At 41.9% G+C, this 23,221-nt stretch overlaps 1 protein-coding gene across 9 annotated transcripts in view; it reads left to right on the plus strand.

The window, feature by feature from the left end:
- The window catches only part of ENPP2 (ectonucleotide pyrophosphatase/phosphodiesterase 2), a 73,770-nt gene that overhangs the window by 12,537 nt on the left and 38,012 nt on the right, over positions 1 to 23,221 (plus strand). For 3 of the 9 annotated variants that reach the window (XM_030012359.2, XM_030012360.2, XM_030012367.2), the window contains exons 2-8: positions 3,373 to 3,475; positions 9,404 to 9,559; positions 11,666 to 11,791; positions 13,827 to 13,887; positions 15,126 to 15,223; positions 16,368 to 16,447; positions 17,654 to 17,773. In XM_030012359.2, the coding sequence (XP_029868219.1) occupies positions 3,373 to 3,475; positions 9,404 to 9,559; positions 11,666 to 11,791; positions 13,827 to 13,887; positions 15,126 to 15,223; positions 16,368 to 16,447; positions 17,654 to 17,773 (744 nt within the window). Of the gene's footprint in view, positions 1 to 1,903; positions 2,054 to 2,328; positions 2,350 to 2,580; positions 3,064 to 3,174; positions 3,275 to 3,372; positions 3,476 to 9,403; positions 9,560 to 11,665; positions 11,792 to 13,826; positions 13,888 to 15,125; positions 15,224 to 16,367; positions 16,448 to 17,653; positions 17,774 to 23,221 lie in introns of those variants that run through there. The other 6 variants (XM_030012364.2, XM_030012365.2, XM_030012361.2 and 3 more) reach the window with 5 other exon arrangements.

The raw sequence follows: 23,221 nt of genomic DNA on the forward strand, positions 1-23,221 counted from the left end.
TCACCCGATGTGGCTGCATCCAGCATCCAGTGCAAAGCGGAGATGAGTAGCTAAAAAGGCTCATTTCTCTAGAGTCCACTCCATCCCCAATCTCTGACTCAGCCAATATACTTGATTTCTCTGCATTTTCTTTTCTTAATAAAAAAACTGGTCAAGAAAAGTCAGTTTTACATAAGACTGCATATATTGTCTTTCTTATATTAACTCTGTAGAGTAGCAGAACAGGAATGCTTGTAACTGTGGAAATGTTAAGGAATGAACTTCTCGTGAAGTGTCACCTAGTGGCTGGTTGGAAGTTTTGCATCCCCAGTTAAATAATAATCAGCATGATCATGTTAAGCCATAAAAGCCAAAGGCTAATTCTTATGCACCATAACTGATGAAGAGGCATTTCTTATTCTGTTGATCTTGTTAAAATTCCTGTTTAGCGTGTTTCATTTAAGCCCTAAAACTTGCACTGAACCGTTGCATTCTTGGGCCAGAAATACGTTGTTTCAGCTTTAGTCTTTCCTGTTCTGATGAGTAAAATGGCAATTAATTGCTAAAAAAGTTAATTGTCAGGGATCCCAGCAGTGAAATCTTGCCTGAACAAAATCATTGGACCTTGTTTATGCTAATAAGTTCCTTGTGCATCTGTGGGGTGGCTTCAGGCAGAACCCTTGTGACAAAAAGATGATTGTGCATCTGAGTATGCGGTCAGTTCAGAGCTACTGGAAAATGTGTCTTACATAACACATATGAAAAAGATTAGCAGTTTCAGCGTCGTCATCATCTATAGTTCTAAAGGATTTTACAAAGGAGGTTAATTAATACTTGTAACACAGACCAGGAAACATAAAATGAGCTCCTCTATTTATGTGAAATTGTGCAGTTTACAAGCTCCAGAGAGGTTACATGAATGGAAAAATGAAATATGTATTTTCAAATCAGTAGAAGTCATCCATCATGCTGTGTTTTTTGGTTTTGTTTCTTGCTTTATTTTTCTGGGTGGCCATTTTTACCTTATGTAGGAACTTTCTTTCGAAAGAACTGAGCACCTGTGCATTAGGAAGATATGCAGGAACAGCAAAAGCTCAGCATCTCTGAAAATGTGGCTGGATGTATTGGCTTGGACACTCAAAATTGGCCACCAGATTTTAAAATTCTGTTGTGTTTTGCCTGGGTCACTCAGTGACCTGAGGGTTGCAGGCAGGAGGAGAGCTTGGGGCTGCTGATTCCTGTGTTTTGCCCATGAAATCATGAGCTTCATTAGCTGAGATACATAGGCAACACTGTTGAGCGATTTTATTTGTGACACCTTTGGTTACCCTTCTGCTGCAGTCACACACTGCTGTACTTACCTAGTACTTGGGGGTGAAGTTGTTTAACCACAGGATATACCGGAGACTAAGGGTGAAGAATTTTATAGGAACAGCTAGTAAAAATTTTGGTGATTACTTTTCTCCAGACCTCTATGCACAGGTTTTTTGCTAGAAAAACTTCGCCTATTGCAACCTATTTCATTTTCAACCCAGCTAGCGATGAAGTGAACATTAGATGGGTCTTGACTTTACAATCCTGGTCTGTTCAAGGGAGAGGAATATGTTGTCCTGGTGTAGCTAAGATGTAGGTCTTCTCAGGCTAATTACATATCCCTGAGGCTTGCAGTGCAAAGATGCAGCTGCACAATGGAGCCACTTTTGGTTAAGACACTGCATGAAAAAGGATCAGCTCCTAGCAAAGGCTGGCAGGCTGGCAAGAGGTGGGTAGCAAAGAGGCAGGCTTTTTAGCCTCTGCCTTGTAAAGCTACAAGGTGGGGAAGGAAAGATATTGTAGCAGGTAAAAGGTGCCTCTGAACAAAGCTCAAAATTGTATGTGTTTAAGACTGCAAGATAATTTAAAGAAGACTGTACTGTGTTTCTTAATGCCAGTATAGAATATGGGACAGGTCCCAAGGGAAGCTCAGCCCATCCGAGAACTTACAAAACTTGACTCTGTCCCTTTAAATGTAATTGTTAGTAAACACTTAAATGAAAGAAGCTTTCATCAGAGAAAAAAGTGGCAAACTACACTGGTAAGTAATCTGCCTCGGCAAATAATATTTAAGCCACCGATTTGAACCGTAATTCTGCTCAGCATTATCATTTGCCTTGTGAATAGAAGCTCTTACCCAAACACCCGAGCTTTCTGTTGTTGTTGATGAAAATGGGAAAATGTGGGGCAGAGGGAACGTGTCACTTCCCTTCCTTTCTGGAAGTCTGCGGTTTCCAGCTATTCAGATAAAACTGCTTGCCTTTCCATCGCTCCGAGCCTTGCACCGCCACAGCAGCACGGGAGAAGGGAGTTGAAAAATAACCCCGCGCTCTGAAGGTGTCCCCAGTTTGGTTTTTTTTTTTTGGGGGGGGGGGAAGGGACGGGACGGGGGAACGGGACTCTGCTCTGCACCCCGGTTAGAAACTTCGGGAGCACCCTCGGGGAGTGAGACGGGCGCCCGAGCTCCCGACGCCCACCCGGCCGCCCCGAGGTCGCCAGCCGGGGCTGCCTGCTCGCCCCGCGCCCACCGCGCTGCGACGCCGGGTGACATTCGAGGGGGGTGGCATCGGGGTATTTTCATCTCGCAGCTCCGAGTGAGCTCTCCCCCCCGCCCCCTTCTCCGAGCCAGATGGAGACGCATTTGGTTTCTCTTTTAACCATGTTACTTTTGCGAGGAGAATAAAACGAGCAGGAACAGCTATTGGCCGCAGCAACACAAGAAAGCCCTGCTTTGCCAGAGGAAACCACATAAAAGCGTGCGTGCGTGCGTGTGTGTGTGTGTGTGTTTGGGGGGAGGGCACAGCGAGGGATGATGCCTGGAGCTTCTTGCACTCGGAGCTGCGATTTGTGAGTGAAACATGATGAAATCACCCCCTGGACAAATCACACGAGCCTGTCAACCTCACCAGGTGGGATTACTTGTAGCTAATAGCCCGAACTCCCAGAGCAAACAGAGCTCTGCGCTCCCTATAAAGAAAAGGCGACGGTGCCGCGCAGGCTTTTCAAGAATTCTCTAGTATGGCTAAGAAGGGCTGCGTCCACTCGCACCAGGTAGGGGAGGAGAGGAGAGGAGCGGGAGCGTGTTTGCTTTTAAAGGAGGAGTAGCCCGGCTCTCCTGAATAAGTTCCTACAAAAAGGAGCGTTTCAGCTTGAGAGAGAGATGTTTTATTCATAAACCCCTTCTGGTTTGTGTTCCTCTCCAACGGTGACGCTGTCAGCTGCTGCTCCGGTGATGGGAACTGCCGCGCTGGGGAGCTCAAATGTACAGAGGACCATCTCTGCCCCTTTAATCGTAAAGCTCTTAGCTCGGAAGCCCTGCTTTTTGCACGGTTTGCTCACTTTGCCGTTTTGCTTTTGCAGGTTATATCTTTATTTGCTTTTGCCTTTGGAGTAAATGTCTGCATGGGATTTACAACGAATCGATTTAGGAGATCGGAAGAATGGGATGAGGGCCCGGTCTCAGGTACAGTAACGGGCATAAATTGTGCATCGCGATACCCTTATGTTATATACTGTGGTCAGAAACCACTCCTACTCCGAAACAGTAGTTTGCTTGTTCCTTTTCCCTCTAGGATACAGAGAAAAATAAATAACTCGCCGAGCCCGAGTCAGTTGACCTTTGGGACTCACCTATAGGTCTCCTATTTACTTAAACTTTTGCTCTGTGTGCATGTGACTATGGAAAATCTAGCTTATTTTAGGACTGAGCGCTGTCAGTCTCACAGGGACCGGTCTCATCAGCTCCTACGTAGCATTTGCCATGTTTTGTGCTCCGCACAGTTCCCCTCTAGAGCTAAGAGAAACGCCACCGTGGGTTTAAGGGTACTGGTTTTATTTTGGTAGCTGTTGAAGCGGTTTCTAGAAACTCGATTAATGCTTTCAAGAGGCGCTGGTGAGAAAAGCTTTGGGGATTTCTGTGGCTCCTGAGGTCATGCTGGTTTGTGAACAGCAGACGGCAGACATCTGACGGCGGCGAGGGCCGGGGAGAGGAGAGCAGGTGTTCGCCCAGATGTGCTCTCACCGAGTCCTCTGGTTTTTCTTTCACCTCCTACTTTCTTCTTGGGAGGAAAGCAAGAGCGTGCCACAGAAGGGACTGTTGTTTGTCTTCTGGGGCAGTATAGGGTTTTGTGAGCTCAGGCATAGTCCAAGTGGAAAAATATATAAAATGGAAAACTAGGCTTTTTTTTCTTTAAGAAGAAAAAAAAAAAAAAGCAGGCTTGACTTGTGTCTCTGTTCCTTCCTTTGGCAGGAGAAAGGAGACCTGTGGTCATTGACTTAGAGCTGGTTAATATAACTGAAGTGAAAGGGTTCATTTGCAGTGCCTGTCTGTAATGATAGCTTGTGAATTTTAATTATAAAATTGTTTACCGTGGCCAGAGTTTGTTGCGTTCCTGATAATGTATCTGTGTCCTTCTCTTCCCAGTCTTTCACAGGAATTGGTGTCTAATCACAGTCACGATTGGGGCTGCTAATGACTGAGCAGAGGCATTTTAGGTGATCAAAAAGATAGCAGCTGTTGCTTTTGATCTTTATATAACAGTAAAAAAAAATTGCTTGAAAAACAAATTTATTTCTCTTATTTTCTAGTACATTAACTGTAGAGGAGTTGCGTAGTGTGTGTGATAGTGACGTGAAGGATTTGCATTTCATGTCTTCAACACCCGACTGCCAGTTGCTTTGCTTTCGCTGGTGACCGTCTAAGCTTTAGGGCAGGGCTGCTCAGTTGATTTTTACTGAGGTCCCAAAGGTCTGATATTGGGGACCCATTGCAGCTGGTCAGTGCCAACTCTGGTGAGCCAACCAGCACTGTTCAGCACCCCCAGGGCTGGGATCAGGAGCCGCATGCTGTTTCCAATACCAGGAGGCTTAGCTCTGCACGCCAGAAAAATAGGAAGAAATACAGGATCTCTTGCAAGAGGGCAGGAGGTGGGGTACTTTTGGCAGTCTATTGAGAATTTGCTTACAGGTGGGCTTGGACCAGCACCTGGCATTGAAGTAGTCCAGTCCAGGGTGCAACAACGAGAGACTGAAAAGTAACAGAGGGGTTTGTTCTCTTCTGTGTTTATGTAGCTTGGTTACTTTTATTGCAGTAAAAAAAAGAAAGAATCTGATAGCAAAGAATAAAGTATTATAGTCACATCTGTCTAAAGGAGAAAGTAAAAAGTTGCACTGCAGAGGTGCTTTTCTTAAACTAAAAGCACTATGATCAAAGAACCTATTTAGGCTCTCCAAATCTCATGACTTCCAGTTATACTTCATCAGAAGTCTAGTGCAATGAAATAGCCAGAATAAAAGATTAGTATAAATTATTTTTCAACTTCACTTTGCCTTGGCTTATTTATTTCCAAGTTTCTTGGTGTTTAGAGTTAATTATTTTGGATTGACAAAACACTCACCTTACCAACCATTACTGTATAGAACAATTTGTTTTTTCTCCAGAGGTATGCCATGATTGTAAGCAAATTTCAGTTTTCATCTAGCATAGAGCTCCTCTACGAGTCAAAAAACCTGTTTTTTTTTCCTAGTCCCTTATAAATATATGTCACAAAGTACCACAATGCTTAAAAACCTTCCCTTGTTCTCTTTTTACGGTGTATAGATATGTAAGCCTTTACACATTTGAGATGTTTAATATTTGTACCCAACAAATTATTTTATTGAAATAATTTTTTGACTTAAAATTTCTAAAAGACATTAGAGGAACAATGCTCCCATTTTTTTTTTTTGTAACTTTGCCTTTGTATGTTAGTTGCTTTATGAGTTTCTAGGCATCTTTTTAAACACTTTCAGGGAAAATGGCCTTAACAGTCTCTTGAAGCGTGTTCCTTGGTCATGATAGGATCATAGCTTAAATTTTGGAAGGAGAAACACTGAAGTTTTTCTAATCCTTCTCACTGGATTTTTAACCATGTCATTAAAAATGGAGTCATATCTTTCTTGTATTGGAACACTTAGGATGTGTTTTTTACTTCATGTGACTTTTCATTGAAATTTTACTTATTTCAATGGCATTCTGCAAACATGAAATGCAAGTGCATAATATGAATATTACCTAGCAAAACTTGCATTCCAGATGTTTTGTATAGTTATTTTGTTGATCCATATAGCTTCCATATAGGATCCATAGGATCCCAAATGGCAAAGTCTTAACAGGTAGTCTCCTTCCTGGAATGACTGTGTAAGCATGTCTATACTGTGTAGTCCTATGACTGAAATACTACTGGAAGTAAATGGATTTGATTTTTTTTTTTTTTAAATATTGTAATCAGATAGAATCAGAATAAGTAGTTTGATACAGCACTTTCCAAGGTGAATGTAACACATTTACAATGGAAATGTAATAACCTCAGTGGACTGAATCAGGAAGGCACTATTGCCCTTTGTAACTTCTCTCTAACCTATGACATAAGAGGCAATCCTTAGATGCTTGTTTTGGGCTTAGCTGGCAAAAAAAGAATGCATGGAAAAGGATGTGAGAGCTTTATGTATTAAATAAGGAGGGGATGATCTTCATGTTGAGGTCCCTCTGCCTGCTGCATGGTCTGATTGCAGGACCTGTGGAGGGATGCAGGGATTCTGAAAAGGATTTTGAAATTGTGTAAGTTTGTTCTGTACAGGGGTTTCTGTTAAATTGAAAATGCTCACCAGGGATGGAGCTCCTGATGACATATTTTCAAACTATTCTGCATGCACCAGTACCCACGCCATGGCATTGTGCACGACCTGAAAATCATGGTCTGGCTGCAAAGGCAAGGTCAAGCGTGATAAACAAAGGAATGATCTTAACATATTCAGAGATCAGAGGAATTAAACCAAGTCCTCTTTTGTGTTGCTATGTGGAAAGTGTCCTACATTGACTCAGGAGGTGTGACTTGAATTAGCTAAGTAATTTAGGATAATTTGTCACATCAGTAATAAAGTGGTTATCAAGAGATGTGAAAAAATAACAGACAAGGTAGCTGGGCTAAACCTTTCTTATGTGAAATGGAAACCCTACTAGCACTTATAGAAGATGGAGCTAGAGGGGACCTTGAACAGCTATGTAGACCTTCTCTATATCCCAGGACATGGTCAGTTATTACTGAAGTGCTCCTGACAGATCTTGGTCTAACCTGTTCTTCAAAATCTCCAAGATCAGAGATTGCACAGCCTCTGTGGGCAATTTGTTCTGCTGGCTTCCTGATAAATGAGCTGCTCTTTACAACAGCTAGGCATTCCTTGAGCTGCAGTTGACTCTGTCCCTTATGTAATCTGCAGTCAGGTTTACACCTTCTCTTTCCTAAACGCATGTTGACATGTGTTTTTTGACCTTCTGAAATGATCTCCCTCTCATGCCTTTGAAATGAAGAGGGTAATGGCAGTGTAAAGGATATATAGTGTATGCTAGTACGTAATGCCTTTGAGTCCACAATACCTTTGATTTGCAGCTTACTGGATCTGTGATTATATATTACCTAGCTTCCACAAAGGAAAGTACTAGAAGAGGCTAAATAACATGGAAATATTCTTTAGTAACAGAATTTCAGAGGCAATTGGCAGGAAGCAGCTGTCATTAATAATAAGGAATAAGACTTCATATCTCTGAAAATCTGAGTGTTAGCATGCTTTGAAACAATTCTCATCCAATTAATTTCTAACGTAGCTTTGTGGCCTGTTTATGTGAGCAATGAAAATACTGATCTGTGTGTTGCCAGCATAGATACATGACCTTTAGCTCTTTGGAACTCCAGATGGCCAAAATATTGATGGCTCATTAAGAGCATGCTTGCAAGGTATGTACCTATAGAGTGAAACTTCACTGTGTGTATGATGTCAGTTGCTCTGAGTGTTACTGACCTGATTGAAAAAAACACAAAAGCAGAGAGAGACAGTTGTCCACTACTACCTTTTCCAGCAGTGATATGAATGTGCCTTGCCACTGCCATGATCCATGACTGCAACCATGGTAGGTTTGGTTTTCTTACGCATTATCTTGCTGTAGGGTTGATTTGCTGCCAGGTTTGCTCCCTGAAGTGGTTTATGCCGGTGTCCAACCAGTGCCACTCCAAGGGAAATGGTGGAGCAGTAGTGCTGGGGATGAGAGCTGGTGGGACATCAGCTACTACAGTGTCACCTCCAAACTTCCCCTTCATCATCTTTTCCATCCATTCTCACGGTGTTGGGATAATGCCATCTTGGTTGGGAAGAGATTTCCCCTCAGTTTATGAGACTAAACTTTCAGCTATGTAAAAGAGTAGGGGAAAAATATACAAGAAAAGATCAGAGAAACTGTTTCCCAAAAGTGCCATTGCATCAGTCCTCTTAAAATCATACTGCTAATCATGGTGAGGTTTGCCAAAACCAAAACCAAACCATGGTCTAAAAGAAAACAAACCCCAAGGCAATTTCAAAGACTTAATTTTAATAGGTCTCTCAAGGAACAAAAGGCATTGTGAAATTTTCCTTGGACACCTCTGTTTTTAAAGAATAACATACTTTCATTATTTTATTTCATAAAATTTGATTAACCCTAGAGAGTAGCACACAATTTTCCTGCTTCATATAAGCTGCTGTGTAGGACTCTCTTATAGGAAAAATGTATAAATATATAAAGTGTATAAAATACTAAATTTTGAGAAAAGAGCAGAGAAGTACATATCAGTTTTTGACAGTAAGGGCCCTTACTAATAAATAGATTATTGAAGTCTAATACATTATTCATGGTTTTTAGACTGGCAGTCTTCCATTTAGTTATACACATCAAATATATTGATTTCTTACATACTTCTGTATTTTGTTTTTATAACTTAACGCTCTGCAGAAGCCCACCAAAAAGCCTTGCTTTACCTCCCCACTAATTTATAGAGCATCGTAGTTCTCTTTCGTGCTTGATGTTGATTTGGCACCTTCTAGTATAGCAAACCAAGCCCTGCTGACTGCATGTAGATTAACTACAGTCCTTTCCTATGCAAACTGCCCAGCCAGCCATGAAAATGTCACTTGTTTCTGAAAACAAAGGCCTGCTTCTGAGGAATAGCTGCAGCTCCTGGAATGGGGCCTTGGAGACTTCAATAGTTTCTGCTAATGATCTCTTGATTGTTACAGACGTGAAGCCGGGGCTGTTTCTTTGCAGGACATTATCACAGCATGCTGCTTCCTTTTTTTCCCCCTTTCTCCCCCAAAAGAGCAACCTTATTGAAATTTGTTCTTTTTTTTTTTTTTTGGGGGGGGGGGGGGGGAGGGAGAGTGGTGGGGTTTTTCTGTTGTTTCTTCAAGCAACCCTTCTCCTCTCCCTGTTCCCTTACCCAGAGCAGGTAGCTGAGGTTTTGCTCATCCGAGTGGCTCGGGGCTGAGCTGCCCATCCCACCGCTGCCAGCCTGACAGATGTTGCCCTGTTTCTTGTTCCACACAGTCCTGTCAGATTCCCCCTGGATCAGTACCTCTGGCTCCTGCAAAAACAGATGCTTTGAACTTCAAGAGGCAGAGCCTCCTGGCTGCCGCTGTGACAACCTGTGCAAGAGCTACAACAGCTGCTGCTTCGACTTTGATGAGCTGTGCTTAAAGACAGGTACGATGGGTTTTCTGTCCTGCACTGTCAGGCACTGCTGACATCTGGTTTCTGCCAGTGATCGGGACCTGCCTGATAAACCAGCACTCCCTGCCATAGCCTGCATCTCCTCCTCACCTCGCCTCGCCGGGCAGGCTCGGCTCAGCTCAAAATCCAGCCCATGTTTCCTTGCAAGGAGCAGTAGGGATGCGCACCTATTGCCCCTCATTGTTGGGCTTTGGCCATGGTTTCCAGGGCATAAAAAGCAGGGTACTATTCATACTACATGAGAAGTAGATCTTCTGACACTCAGTTAAAAGCAATAATCTGTGTTCAGGTACCAGTTTGACATCCAGATTAAGATGAAAAGAGCCATGGTAAAGGCTGGAGGTTGGTCATTCCATGTCAGCCATCCTTTTTTCTCCCAAGTGATAACTTAATATTGAAGCAATTCATGTTCACTTATGGGCTGTGCATTGCAGTTACTTGTGAAGGCGCCTCAGAAGCTCAGAGCGTTGAAGTGGTGTGGGTCCTCTCAGAGTGGGCTGCAGGTGACGGGCTCGGCTTGTTACCCTTGCCCCAGACTCTGATTTCCAGATGTCAGGATGCATATAACACACTGGTAAAAATTGGACCCTGGGGCATGGAAATACAACACTGGGTTAATTTTGGTTTTTTTCATGAGTCATAAGCAAGGAAAACTTCAAAGAGGGCCATCAGTTGTTTTACTTCTTAGCATAGTGCATTTAAATTATTAGTTGTACCCATCTCCCTGAGTGTTTGCACAGTGGTCAGAGTTGACACAGGTGCCTTCTACTTTTGCCATTAAACATTTTCTTGCTTTACCAAAGAATTACACTTACTAAGCACCCAGAAGAGAAGTCTAATGGTTAAAAATACCATTGCTCATGGATGCACCATGCTTGAGAGTCCTGACTTCCTCAGTTCTGTTTATAATGATATCATTTTAATAGCCTGGTACCAAAAAATGGTGAGTTAATCTGGTATGAAAAACTGCTTTGGTTCCAGGCCAAAAACTTCTAAATTTTAGGCTGATGCTGTTTTGCCCCTGTATAAATGACTGCAGGATGAGGGGCTCTTTTTGAAGACTTGCAGCACAATATGAGTTGTTTGCTACCAAAGGACAGATTTTCAGTTCCTCAGCCTCCTGTCCGCAGCACACCATGTCCACATATGTGTATGGATACCTGCATAGCCCTTGGGACTGTTATGTGAATTGTCATATACTCCCAAGGTCATTTATTAAGGCAATTATCACATATACAATCAGTAAATATTACATATTTATAGAAAAAAGCTCCAAATGAAGGAGAAAAGGGGGTAAAAGATATTGCTTTGATGTAGTGTGTTTTTTACTGGGTGCATGTTGTCCAAAGTGTTTTTTAAAGTTTCTTGTTCGTTGGGCCAGGACATGGAAAACCATACGCTTACATCCTTAGGCCCTATTCCAAAGTATAGCAATGTGCTCCCCTTGAGAGAGCACCCTAATTTAGACAGGCCCTTAGCTCCAACTTCATTCGCATGATGAGAAGAGCTGGAGTGTTTTACAGCAGCTGTGCCATGGTTTTCCTTGAAGAACGGCTCTTGTTCTCATAACTTTGCAGTTGGTGCTGAATCTCGCCCTGTGAGTGAGGAACTGACGTGTGTAAAGCATCAGTTTGCATCCACATAGTCTCTTCTCAAGTTTCTCTTATTTCCTATGGATTGAACTGGGGACTGGAGTAGTTGGGAGAAAAAGAATGAATAACCCAAGAAACACCAGAATTCTTAGTTTGTGCTTTGGGCCCCACCATTTATCTGTCAAGATTCTTTCTTGTTTTCTCCTTTCCTTTCTGGCATTCAGGTTGTACAAAGCCTGGAGTACAACACCTGATGGTAGCAGAAGCACTTGTGTGGGGGTGGAGGAGCCCTCCTGCACTTGCAGGACACAAGGGTCCTTTTTGTTTCTGGTTGACGTGCCTACTTCAGAGGTCTTGAAATCACTAAAATGGGGCCATAAACTTTACATCCAACTTTAAGGACTAGAGTGTTGTCATTATGGCTTGAGTGAGTACTTTTTGTTTTGATTAGAATCTCTCATTCTTGCTTACCTTCTGAATATTTTAGCTCGGGGCTGGGAATGTACCAAAGATCGCTGTGGAGAAACCAGGAATGATGACAATGCTTGTCACTGCTCTGAAGACTGCTTAAGTAGAGGAGATTGTTGTACTAATTACCAAGTCGTTTGCAAAGGTACGTCTTTGGTCTTTCTACTTATCTTTCCAAACCCGATAGAAGGCAGCCCTGTGGGTAAGGAGTTTTCTTCTACAGGAGGAACCCTCTCCTTGTTTTGTTCTGATTTTTCGGAGGAGGGGGGAAGAATAGGAAATTGCATTTGTAATTTTTGAGGCACTAGCAGAGGTGGATACTTCTAATTTGTTGATGGTAGAAGGACGTTGTCTTTGCCTGTAGAGATACTGATAGAAAGAGAAGAGGAGTAGGTGGATGAAGAGTTTAAAGCAAAACACAGAAGTGTTCAGATGCAGTTGTCTGCATCACAGGGAAAGCAGGGATATCTGATGGTCTCAGAAGGAATGAAGCATTCCTAGATATGTTATCTCTGTCTCAAAGACCTCTCCCCACCTGCACCACAAAAGCTCCTCCACAAACTACTTGGCCTAACACCTGTAGGCTTTGTTTCTTGTGAAAGGAGTTGTGAGAATACAAGGGCTGTAATTCACAGATGGGGGGCATGGGCTTCAGATGACCATGCTACCTTTTAGACACACCATGGTTGCAGTACAGACTGCACTGGTTGGTGGGTGGATGGGCTGTGAATACTTAATTTTCATCCTCTACCTTGATCTTTTGGAGCACACCCTGCCATGTGTAATGTCTCCCATTTGGGGCAGGTCTTCTGATCCTTGGTAATGAGCTCTACAGGTTGTCACTTTTGTATCTCAGCTAGTTCTTAGTTTTTTATTTCACTAACTTTACTGGTGGAAGTGTTACAGTTTGAAATTTTTTCTTTCACACCATTTTGGCCAACTGAGTGTGTTCAGAAAATTATAATAGTCCAGATCTGTACACTGAAAATGGGCTTTTCTTCTTTACTTGAGTTTTGCTATTGGGAATCCAAATGAGATGTATATCTTCTGGCAAGTCCCCATAGATTGCCGCCTTCCCCTTCCGAAAGAAACCCAAGGCTGAGACCACTTAAATACTGGTGTAGTTTTCAGTCCCTGCCTTCTTTGTGAGCTCCCTCTTACAAGGGTCAAGACAGAGGAATTTACATGTCTCCAGCTTTAATGTACATAATCTTTGTTTAATTGACTAATAACAAATGATCTCAATGACCCTGGCACTCTGACAGGAGTAAGACTTATGTGAGAACAGTGTTTCTTCTTTATTCGTGCCTTTGCCCATCTGAGGATAGTGTGGGGTTTTTGTGGGTTTGTGTTTTTTGTTTGGTCCCTCCACCTCCTGTCATGGTCATTTGGAATTGCTGCTGGACACATTTCCTGCAGATCTTTTCTATGGTCATTTTTGTTTTGTTCTTTTAATTGAACTGCAGTTCCTTTAATAGTGCCAGGTTCAGGAAGTCAGCCTGATTAGCTAATAATTTGTTTTTCAATTGACCTGTGAAAGGGCAAGTCATAAGCCACTCTATAGTCAGCATTCAGCAGTGAAAACCTTAAGAAAATAGTTGATTACATAAAGTAACTTTAATCTAGCTCTGAAAGAGTATTAATGCTTTTTTTAGCTATGTCTGAGTCTCACCTGATCCATGAGCTGATCAGCTCTCTGAACCAGCTGGAAACTATTTAGAGTTGTTTTTCTTCCCCAGAACGAATTTTGTTTTGTGTCTTTAGCCAGCTGAATCAGCTCATGGAGACATCAATACTGGTGGGGAGGAAGGTGGGAATTCACAGCCAGAAGCAGCACTACCTGTTTTTGACAGATTGAAAATAAAAAAATTAAAGTAGATGACCACTGTGCCTAAAGTGTTACTGCTGTCTCCTGCTGTCAAAAGGACACTTTTAACTCTGGTTTTAAGAGCTACTTCTAGGAGTGCTAGTTTGGATATTCTTGTTGAATAGAATATAACCAGATCATTTGTTCAGCTTTGTGAAAAGACCTGCTTGTTATTCATGGGAAGTATGACAAGACAGTCCAATAACTGGAGACTTTACTTTTTTGACATTTTCTGCGAAACCTGTAGTTGTGTCTACAGATTTTTTTTTTTTTTTTTCTTTTTTGAAACTCCAATGTGACTTTTTTCTGGTAGGAGAAACCCACTGGGTGGATGATGACTGTGAAGAGATAAAGGCTCCTGAATGTCCAGCAGGGTAAGTGTTTTGCATGCAACTGCAAAGCCAAATGTAGCAAGGCCAGTGGTCCCTGGCTCTGCCCTGGACCTCTGAACACTGTGTTTCTGTACTGGCCCTGTCATGCAGGCTGAATGGCTGTGAGTTGGATGCTTTCCTGTGCTTCCCCATTTGTAGCATTAGGCTGATAATATTGTAATGCATTTGCTCTTTTGCTGCTGGATGAGTAGTGGTGTATGATATGTGAGCTTGAACTCTTGGTTTTTGATCACCTGCTGATGGGTTTGCCTGCTTCACTTACCCATATAGGGAAGGTAACCGAACGCCCTTGAAGTCAGTGGAAAGGTTTAGGTTTTTCTGATTTCAGTAAAATTCAGGTTGAGCCATACGTGAACACAGTTCAGGCCATTTTTTTAATCGAATTTTGTACTTTTACTGCACCTAACTGAAAGGATTTCTAAATTGCAATGGGATACAGGCTTGACTTAGTGAGGTGTTTGAGCACATGAATAACCTGAGAAAGTAAACACTTTTGAAACCAGTTGGCTCACTATTATCCTTAAAAGTAAGCACCTGCTCAGGTGCTGTGTTGGGTTGCAGCTTAGTCTGCGCTATTAGGAGGATAGTTTGGAGGACATAGGAGCCCCTGCTTCTCTGGGTAACAGTGATGGCTGCTTACCCCCACAGCAGGTGACTAACAGTAAAAGCCCAGGTGCATCTGTCCAGGACACATCTCTGCCTGCTTAGGGTCAACTCCCAGTAGCAGTAGTAAATAAAAATGTAATAAAATAACATGAAATACTGTCATCTTTAGTATGTGAGAATGAGCTCTGCCTCACAGCTCACTCAAATGCCACATGGACTTTTGTTTGTGAAGAGAGAAGACCAGCTGTCATGAGACGTGTGGTTTTTAACTACAGATTGTATGCTAGGGTGGGTACTCATGCATACTATTTTTTTTCCATCTCTTTCTATAAGCACTTGCCTTTTTGGGCTATATGCTTTTAGCTGCTAAGGGAAGATATCTTCTGTTGGAGCTCAGCCCTTTCACTGACTGAGCGAACATTGGATGTTACTAAGCATGAAGATTATCAGTTTGTGCTGCTCTGTTAAGTAAGCAAAAAAATTATAGATATATAGCATATGCAGTAACTGTACTTTAGATTCTCTGGAGTCTCAGTGAGGAAGTGGAAATAACAATAAAAAAAAAAAAATCATTTTGAAATGCTGCCTTACGTTCCCGCTGCCTTTGCTTTTAGCTTTGTTCGTCCTCCTTTGATCATCTTCTCTGTTGATGGTTTCCGCGCATCATATATGAAGAAAGGGAACAAGGTCATGCCCAATATTGAAAAACTGAGTGAGTACATCTGTTTTCTTACAAAAATGAAAGACAAGCTCTTGCAGCCCAGTTGTTTTCATTGTTCATTGAGCAACAGAAATCAGCGTGGAGCTGGTGGGTAGAAGGGCTTTGCTAAACACAGGGCTCCTCTGACCGAAAAGTCTAACAAAGATTAAGACTTTTTTTCCATGAAAGCAAAATGGCAGAAGTCCCCTTTGGTTTAGATGGTATCAACTGGGGGCTTGAAAGCACCCTGGCTAAAGGAGCACACAGCAATCAGTGGGGAGAGAGCTGCTGCTTTGGGGAACAGTGCCCAGAATCAGTGACCTTCGTATGGTTTTGTCAGCAAAGAAATACATCTTCAGTACATATGTATCGTGCACTGTTTTAGGCTAGTTGGGAGGTGCCCACAAAATTTTCCACTTGATTCAGAAATGTTGAAGCTATGGGTAAGTGGGTGCGGGAGCTGTGGTGAATGTGTGCTAACTGGCTGGGGACATGCCCTGGCAATGAGCAGCCCTGTACTCACCTCCAGGCGAGCGGGCATCCACCCGGGTTTGTGGACTACCGGATGCAATGCATATTTGAGCTTCTCAGTATAGCGTGGTAGTTTGTGTGTGCACCCATACCCTTGAAAGGTGTTGGGGTTTTTTTTTCCCCTGTGTGTGTGCTGGCCCTTTTATTTGTGTAGCCATCTACGGTTGGACTCGATCTTAAAGGTCTTTTCCAACCTAAATGATTCTGTGATCTGGGGGGCTGTGGCCAAAGCCCGTTGTGAAACTGCAGCTGTAGTATTTGTCACTTAAAATTAGCCTGCGTTTTCGCATGTTGTTTTACTTAGCAACAACTTCAATGACTCTGGACTCTGGAAGGAGGTTAGCTGAGAAAGGAAAACCGTCTATGGAAATGTAGCTGGTTCTGTAGTCCTCTGGCTGTGTTATTTCAGTTGTTTACTGTGAAGTACAAAGAGTGTATGAGTGGATTTACCACTGTCCTGCCGGAAGACCTGCCAGTGTTAAGCAGCAGAATGTTCATTTAAATTGGTTAAAATTTAACCAGTTTCTGCAGCATTTTTAGCCACAGCAAATGACTTCCTCTGTTTTTGTTTTCCATGTCTGAGAGCTTCACTTCCTAATGTTTGCATTCGCTATTGATTTTCCAGGATCTTGTGGAACACATTCTCCTTACATGAGACCTGTCTACCCTACAAAAACCTTCCCCAACTTGTACACCCTTGCTACTGTAAGTCCCTGGGAAGGATTTTTTTGATGATGAAATGTTGCACTGCAGTAGAAATGTGGGTTGTGGGAAGCAGGATTTTTTTTTTTTAATAAAGCTGCTTCACTGTCCATCCTTTTCGGTCTTCAGTTATGTTAAGTAATTTCTTCAGTATTTTGAAGTTCTGAGATAAAGTGTATTTCACCATTATACACTATGTTTCAGCTTTCCCTTGCTTTCTTGTGCCTGCTTTCACAGTTATTTGTACTGTTGCGTAATTACAGGTCCCAGTTTTTCTAGGGGGAAAAAAAACCACCCCTGATATCCTACCCAGAATACAACGAGCAGTTGTTCCTTCATTGGAGCAGCTGAAGTCAGTGGGGTTGACTTAGCAGGTGACTTAAAATTTATAGCTGCTGAGTGTGTCTAGATTCTTTGTTGGCCGTGCAGTAAAAGGAACCGTCACTTTTGCACTCTGGTGGCACAGCTGGCGGCCAGGCTGTCCCCACGCTGGCATGCAAACACTCCCATGTGACAGTGCTCCCAAAGCTGGGCTAAGGGACTCCCTGCCTGCAGCTGCATTTTTTCCCCTTCCTTTTTCCCTGCAGCCTCTGCCCAAATGTTAAATAGGAAGAGAAAGGAGAGGATGGAGAAACAAATAGCTGGGGGTGGGAGAGGGTCAAGAGAAAGGGAGAAGAGCAGAAACTTCTTAAATTGCCTTTACTGCTGGACAAATTGTGATTAAAAAGTCATGGCTTTGGGTGACCTGTCTCGCTTTTTTTCTTGGAAATAACTCTTATCTCACAGAGGTTCTGGTAAAGATAAAACTTTATAAAATGGAAATGCTAAGTGTTACTCTTGCAATCAGAGAATGAATTATTGTTTCCAGAAAGGGAATTTGTGAAGAGGAACTGAAAGTTCAAATCAATCTTGTTTTCATAAATTTTGCTTACTTTTGATGGCCTCAAACTAACTTTTAACCAGTGTGAAAATACTTCAACGTATTGAGTAACAGGAGTTTTTATGCTTTTTAGCACAATTCAATCATCTCTTACTGCTTTCATTACTACAGCCAGTTTTAAATGTGCTTATCTTAAAGTTAAAACCTTTTCTGGTGTGAAGTTACAAAGATACCTGTTTTAAAATAATTTAGTGGTATTTGCAGATAGCTATGCAGAACTGGATTTGTGTGCATTAGGGTTTTACTAATTAATCTACTTCTGCACAAAGGGACTCTATCCTGAATCACATGGAATCGTTGGCAATTCGATGTATGACCCAGTGTTTGATGCCAGCTTCAGTCTTCGAGGGAGAGAGAAATTCAATCACAGATGGTGGGGAGGTCAACCAGTAAGTTTCGGATTCCATCCTCCTCCTTCCCTCCTCCCTCTCCTCCCCTCCCCCTGTGCTGTGGAACATAGCCAATAATAATAATTAAAAAAATACATCTGTGAACAATTTGTACTTAATCTCCCCCCTCCCCCCCCAGCTGGCCCTGTGTCTATCAATTTAATGTAACGTTTTGGGTTGGCTTTTGCTTTTCAGAATAATAAAGCCATTGATTATGGAAAGGTGCTTGCGTTGATAAGTATAAATTAGATGTGGCTAGGAAAAAACCCCCTCACTTTAGGCAGCAGTTTAACACTATATTTTCGTCACCGTGGCATAATGTTTCCTTTTCATTATGGGTTTCTCAGGTTTTCATCCTAGTAATGTTCTTGTGGCAGTTTTAGTATTAATGTTCTGTCAGTGTAGCATAGCACAACTTCATAATTATTATTTCTCAAGTCCACAAGCAATTGCTGTTACCTGACTTGCTGCAGACGCTGTAGAAGTTTGTGAATTAATTTCTGCCTTGAGCACAGCAGCAGTGGCTGAACTAGGTCCTCTCTCTCAGATTAGTGTTGGACTTGATGGGTTCTCTAGCTCTGAATCCTTATTTTAGGCAAGGAAATGGCCGCCTTCAAAGTATTCTGCATTACTACAGCTAAGAAGGTCCCCTTGCTTCTGCTGCACTTTCCCCTACTAGTGCATGCTGTTGTGGCTTGCTTTGCCAACAAAAGTGGGTTTAAATTAAACTAATAAGTTTTACATGCAAGCATCCAAGGTGCATGCATGTTTCATTGCACCGATTGCTTAGGGAACTAGTTTAAAAGCTCCCTGACCAGTTAACCCCATGAAAGAGCGAGGCGATAGAGGTGGGGAAATTGGAAGGGGTTTGGGAGCACTATAATCTGTCATTGCTGTTTGCTAAAGTGATCAGTGTCATCCCCCAAATCTCTTAAGACAGAAATATCCCAAGAGACTAAAGGAAGTTACTCAGATGGTTTTAGGTTTAGCAAGTGTGTGTGTTATTTGTCTGCATGTGGTTTTAGTCTGCAATAAATGCAAGACAAGACAATTTAGAGCTGCAGGCAGATGTGTGAGAGGCAGATGTGTCTGGCTGTAGCTGAGCCAGAATGAGGTATTTGTGCTCTTGAAAAATTTGTCAGCATAACAGTGAGCGTAGTCACTCCCTTGCCCAGCTATGACCTGGGTTAGCTTTTAGCATGGGTTGTGTGGAGAGGAGAGGGTGAGGAACATGCCTTGCTATTATCCTAGATGTGAGCAAAGAAGCAGGATCAAAACTAGGAGCAGTGAAAGGGCGGCGGTGGGTAACGTCTTCTTCCATCTCAGCTACAGCCAGAGCCACATAGCTAAAAAGCCATGCCTGCTACAGTCAGGCATCAAGCTCATAGACAATATTGTGGCTCAACTGCTGTGCGACAACTTGTTAACCAGCTGTAATTTAATTATGCATTGCAAATTTAATTGTGCATCTTACCTTAATCGCAATTAGGTAGGAGTTAGTGGGGATCTAACTGTTGGGGACTGTACAAATGTCGCTATTTTTAAACTATGACATTTTTAAAGTATGATATAAGTCTATAAATACTTCATCATCTGCTGTGTTGAGTGGGGAATATTGGTAATTCCCACACCCATCCATTAGAAACACCTATGCTGCTCCAGAGAATAAAAGTTTTTCTGGATTGTAAACAAGGGTCATGAAAAATGTCAGCTGAGAAGAGTTCAAGAAAGTTACGCAACAGTGGATGACCATACGCTGGATGAAATCCTCAGAGGATGGGGGAGTGTTGCATACACAAGTAAAGACGATAAAATAAACCAGCTGATCTGAAGAAGTATTAAAAAGGAAAAACGCACAAATACTGTAATGAACTGGAAATGTCTTTGGAAAATTGGAAACAAAGGCATAGAGGAAGGGCTATAATTCAATCCCCACACACTTAATATGAGGGAAACCTGTAAGTTTGGCAGAACTGGTAGAGTGGCCATAGTGGTTGTGTAAGGAGGTGGTAGATCTCTTGCAGAAATACGGTATAAAGGATACTCACTCTGCTCATGGAAGAATTGCACATTTGACAAGAGAATTGCAGATTTTTATAAGAGAAAAAAATATCTCTATCTATACATGGATTAGATACAGTCCATTTCTAACTCCTCTTTATAATTTTCTCTAAATATCACATAGACATAAACTGCCAAAAATGGCTGGGTGTTGAAAGACAAGATAGTAAAATTAAGGAGGGAGGAAGGGAAATCAGGTCTGCATATCACAGAAATCTTGTCTGTCATGTCACATATTCATCAGTTCTTTTTAGGTTTTGGGTCTCAAACTGGAATACTCAAACAACTGCAGAGTGGTACTTGGTTTGCACAGAACTGGGAATTATTATTTTTCTGCCCAGAAAGGCAGGAGAAGTGTCTGGGACCTCCAGCCTCATATTGTGGCTAAAACTGTCTAGAAGAGAATGTCATTTAATGTTGATAATTTCTGAAATACTTTCTTGCTCCTGGAAGCTGGCCTATTGTATATGGCTCAGTTAAGATGTGTTGGGTTTTGTTTTTTGTTTTTTTTTTTAATTACTTTTTCTAATACTCAGCATCTTGTTGGGAAACAGCCAGATTACCGTGGACATCAGTGGGATTTGGCAGATGAGTAGCTGAACGTTTCTACACCAGCAATTATGAGAAATTAATTTTAAGAGCATTAGGAAAAGGAGAAGGGGGGAGAGAAGGTAGCATGGAAGTGTTTCGAGGTGCTGTAGCTGGTTGTGGGACTTACTGAAATCCAGTCTTCTGATTTGGTATACAAACTTGATTTATTATATAAGCTTAAAACCACTTTGTTTTCAAAACCAAAGTGTTTGACAGGAAACAGCCACAAAACCACTCCTCCTATTGCTACAGCATCTCACAGAAATGGTGAGCATCAGGGCCTGTGCTCCCAAGGGGGAAACTAAGTTTACTGCTCATTTTTCATGACACTGAGACTCTGTTTTCAGCCCAAGCAACTTTAAGCACTAAATTAGGTCCCAGCTGCCTTTGGCTTCTCTTAAGCAGTAGTTTTCCATGTCTTGATTTGATGTAGTAAGCTTAAGCTTACACTACAGACAATACATTCCTTTTTTTTAGTGATCTTTCACGTTCCTTAGAAATAATCCATTGGTCTCCCCAAGGTCAGAAAATGACAGGTATAAAACTGACGGTCTGTGGTTAATGGGGGCAGAGAGCCTCCTTCAGAAGGTAACCCAGCTTGGATCTGAGTTTGGCTCCAAAGATGCCTCTCTCTTCAGAAATTTCTTAAATATAAAAGTATTGAAGGTTGTTTAGGGCAGCTTGTATGAAGCTTTATTTTCACTATTAATCTTTTAAAGAGAATACAACCATCAAAAAGAACCCAGCTTGAGATGCTGAGATAATCCTTAAAAAGGGCCGTGACATTCCTAGATAAGTGACAACATGTCGTGAAGCTGTCTTCACAGTCTGCAAGGTATGCCTGTAGACAGTAGGCATCATCGCTACACATCTTAACTGGATATTCCTGATTTTATCTGAATTTCACATTCTATATCAATCTTTAGGATAAAATGATTTTGCTCTCCTGTTTATTGGAATTTTGTTGATTTTGACTATCTAACAATTACGGAAAGAACTTCTTATTTTCATTTTCTTGCCTAGTCAGCCTGAGCATTGGCAGGATAGTTACATCCGAGGGGCCCAGGCTCTGTGGAAAGCTGTCATCTGCCTTTTTGTCCTGAACACGTTTTGCAATCACTTTATTGATTGGTGGGGGAAGCAGAAGGAGGCATGTCTATAATTGTTTTTTTAATAAGTATTTCTTTTTTGTCTAGCTTGAGCCATGAAGAAGCAACAAGGCTCTCTGAGTCTAATTATTTACTAGGCTTTTTGTACCAAAAGCTTCTGTCTGGGCAAGAAGGCAATGCTTAGTTGTCCAGGCTGTGAGATCATTTGTGTCCTGTTAAAGAGTAAGGAGTGTGGAAGGGGCTACTCCACCTTTTGCCTTGTTGGCAGAACAAATTGCAAATGGTGCAGGAGTGCAACACTTGGTACCACCCTGGTAGTAATTCTGCATGCTTGCCCCAGTCTTATATGTATTTCTTTACCTGGGAAATGCTGTGATTTCCCCTTCCCCATCTTTGCCTGAACGTGGGAGGGATTTCCCATTCATGCATTACCAACTCTCCGCTGCGGTGGGTATATGTGCTTCCTCTGCTCCTGACATGAATCTCCTTCCCTGGTTGGCGAGCGGGAGCATGTTTGTGCAACTTGGCCCAAGGACTGCGCTTCAGAGCCATCCCTCCCGTCAGCCCTGACCTGAGATGTGCTGCTGCCCGTCCTTTCATAGTGCAACATAGTGTGGGGCAGCCTTTGCAAAGTTACAGGCTCTTATTTAGTCATGGAAGATTAAAAGTAGGGAGGTGCCCCACTTTCTGTGCAGGTTTTCAAAGACAGTTCAGCAGCTATCTTGAATAACTCTGTGTGTAGTGTCTGTGTGCAAATGTGTCTAGCAGTCAGAAGAAGGGACAACTTGGGACTTCCATGTTCTATATGGCATTGCCACCTAAACTATTGCTTAACCTATTTTAGTCCATAAATAAAGGAGAAGAATTGTAGTCATTCAACACAGAGGATGTAAAAATTGACAATAATTCAACTTACAGGATAGGTTTCATATACATCTAGGAAAGTGTGTATAATAGTTCTTGGGACATTTGCCAGTGTACTAGGGTTGAATCTGTGGGTCCATAATTTAACAGATCTTTCTGCAATGGAAAAATTAGATATTCTCTAATTCCTGTGGTATGGTATGAAGACAGAGTGGTTAATCTTGGATTTTTATTTTTTTAAAAATATTTATTCCCCTCCTCTCTGCTTAAGCAAATTAATTCAGAATACAAATTAATTCAGAGTTGCAATACAATAAGGTCTGTCCCATATGCAAACCAGGGGTGCGCATCTGACACAGTTAAATGTCCGACTATAAAATTCTAACATATTAACAGTTAAAACTAACGTATTTACATATGGCAAATAAATTACATAAGCTCACAAACGGTACTGACCTTGCAACGCCTAACACAGCAAACTTTATAAGTGACCTGAACAGATGTGACCAGCCATAGAGCGTATATAACGCATTGCATTTACATGCTGAGTACTGAAACATCTAGGATTAATTAACTTTAAGACTGTGACTCTAGCCAACAGAGAGGAAATGGGAAAATAACCCTTATTCCCTTCTTAATTTAAATTGTTTTGGATGGACAAGGTTGAGAGGGCATCAGCTAACTTTTTTTTTTTTCTATCCTACATTGACTGAAAGCGTAGACTCATGTTAGCCTGCGAGGGGTGTGACTTGTAGTGTGCCTTGAAAGACAATAATTTAAAGACAGTGAGAGATGTTCACTGGTGATTAGGCTGCAGTAACAG

This window comes from Aquila chrysaetos, chromosome 4 (genome assembly GCF_900496995.4).
Source record: "Aquila chrysaetos chrysaetos chromosome 4, bAquChr1.4, whole genome shotgun sequence".
NCBI classification, from domain to species: Eukaryota; Metazoa; Chordata; class Aves; order Accipitriformes; family Accipitridae; genus Aquila; species Aquila chrysaetos.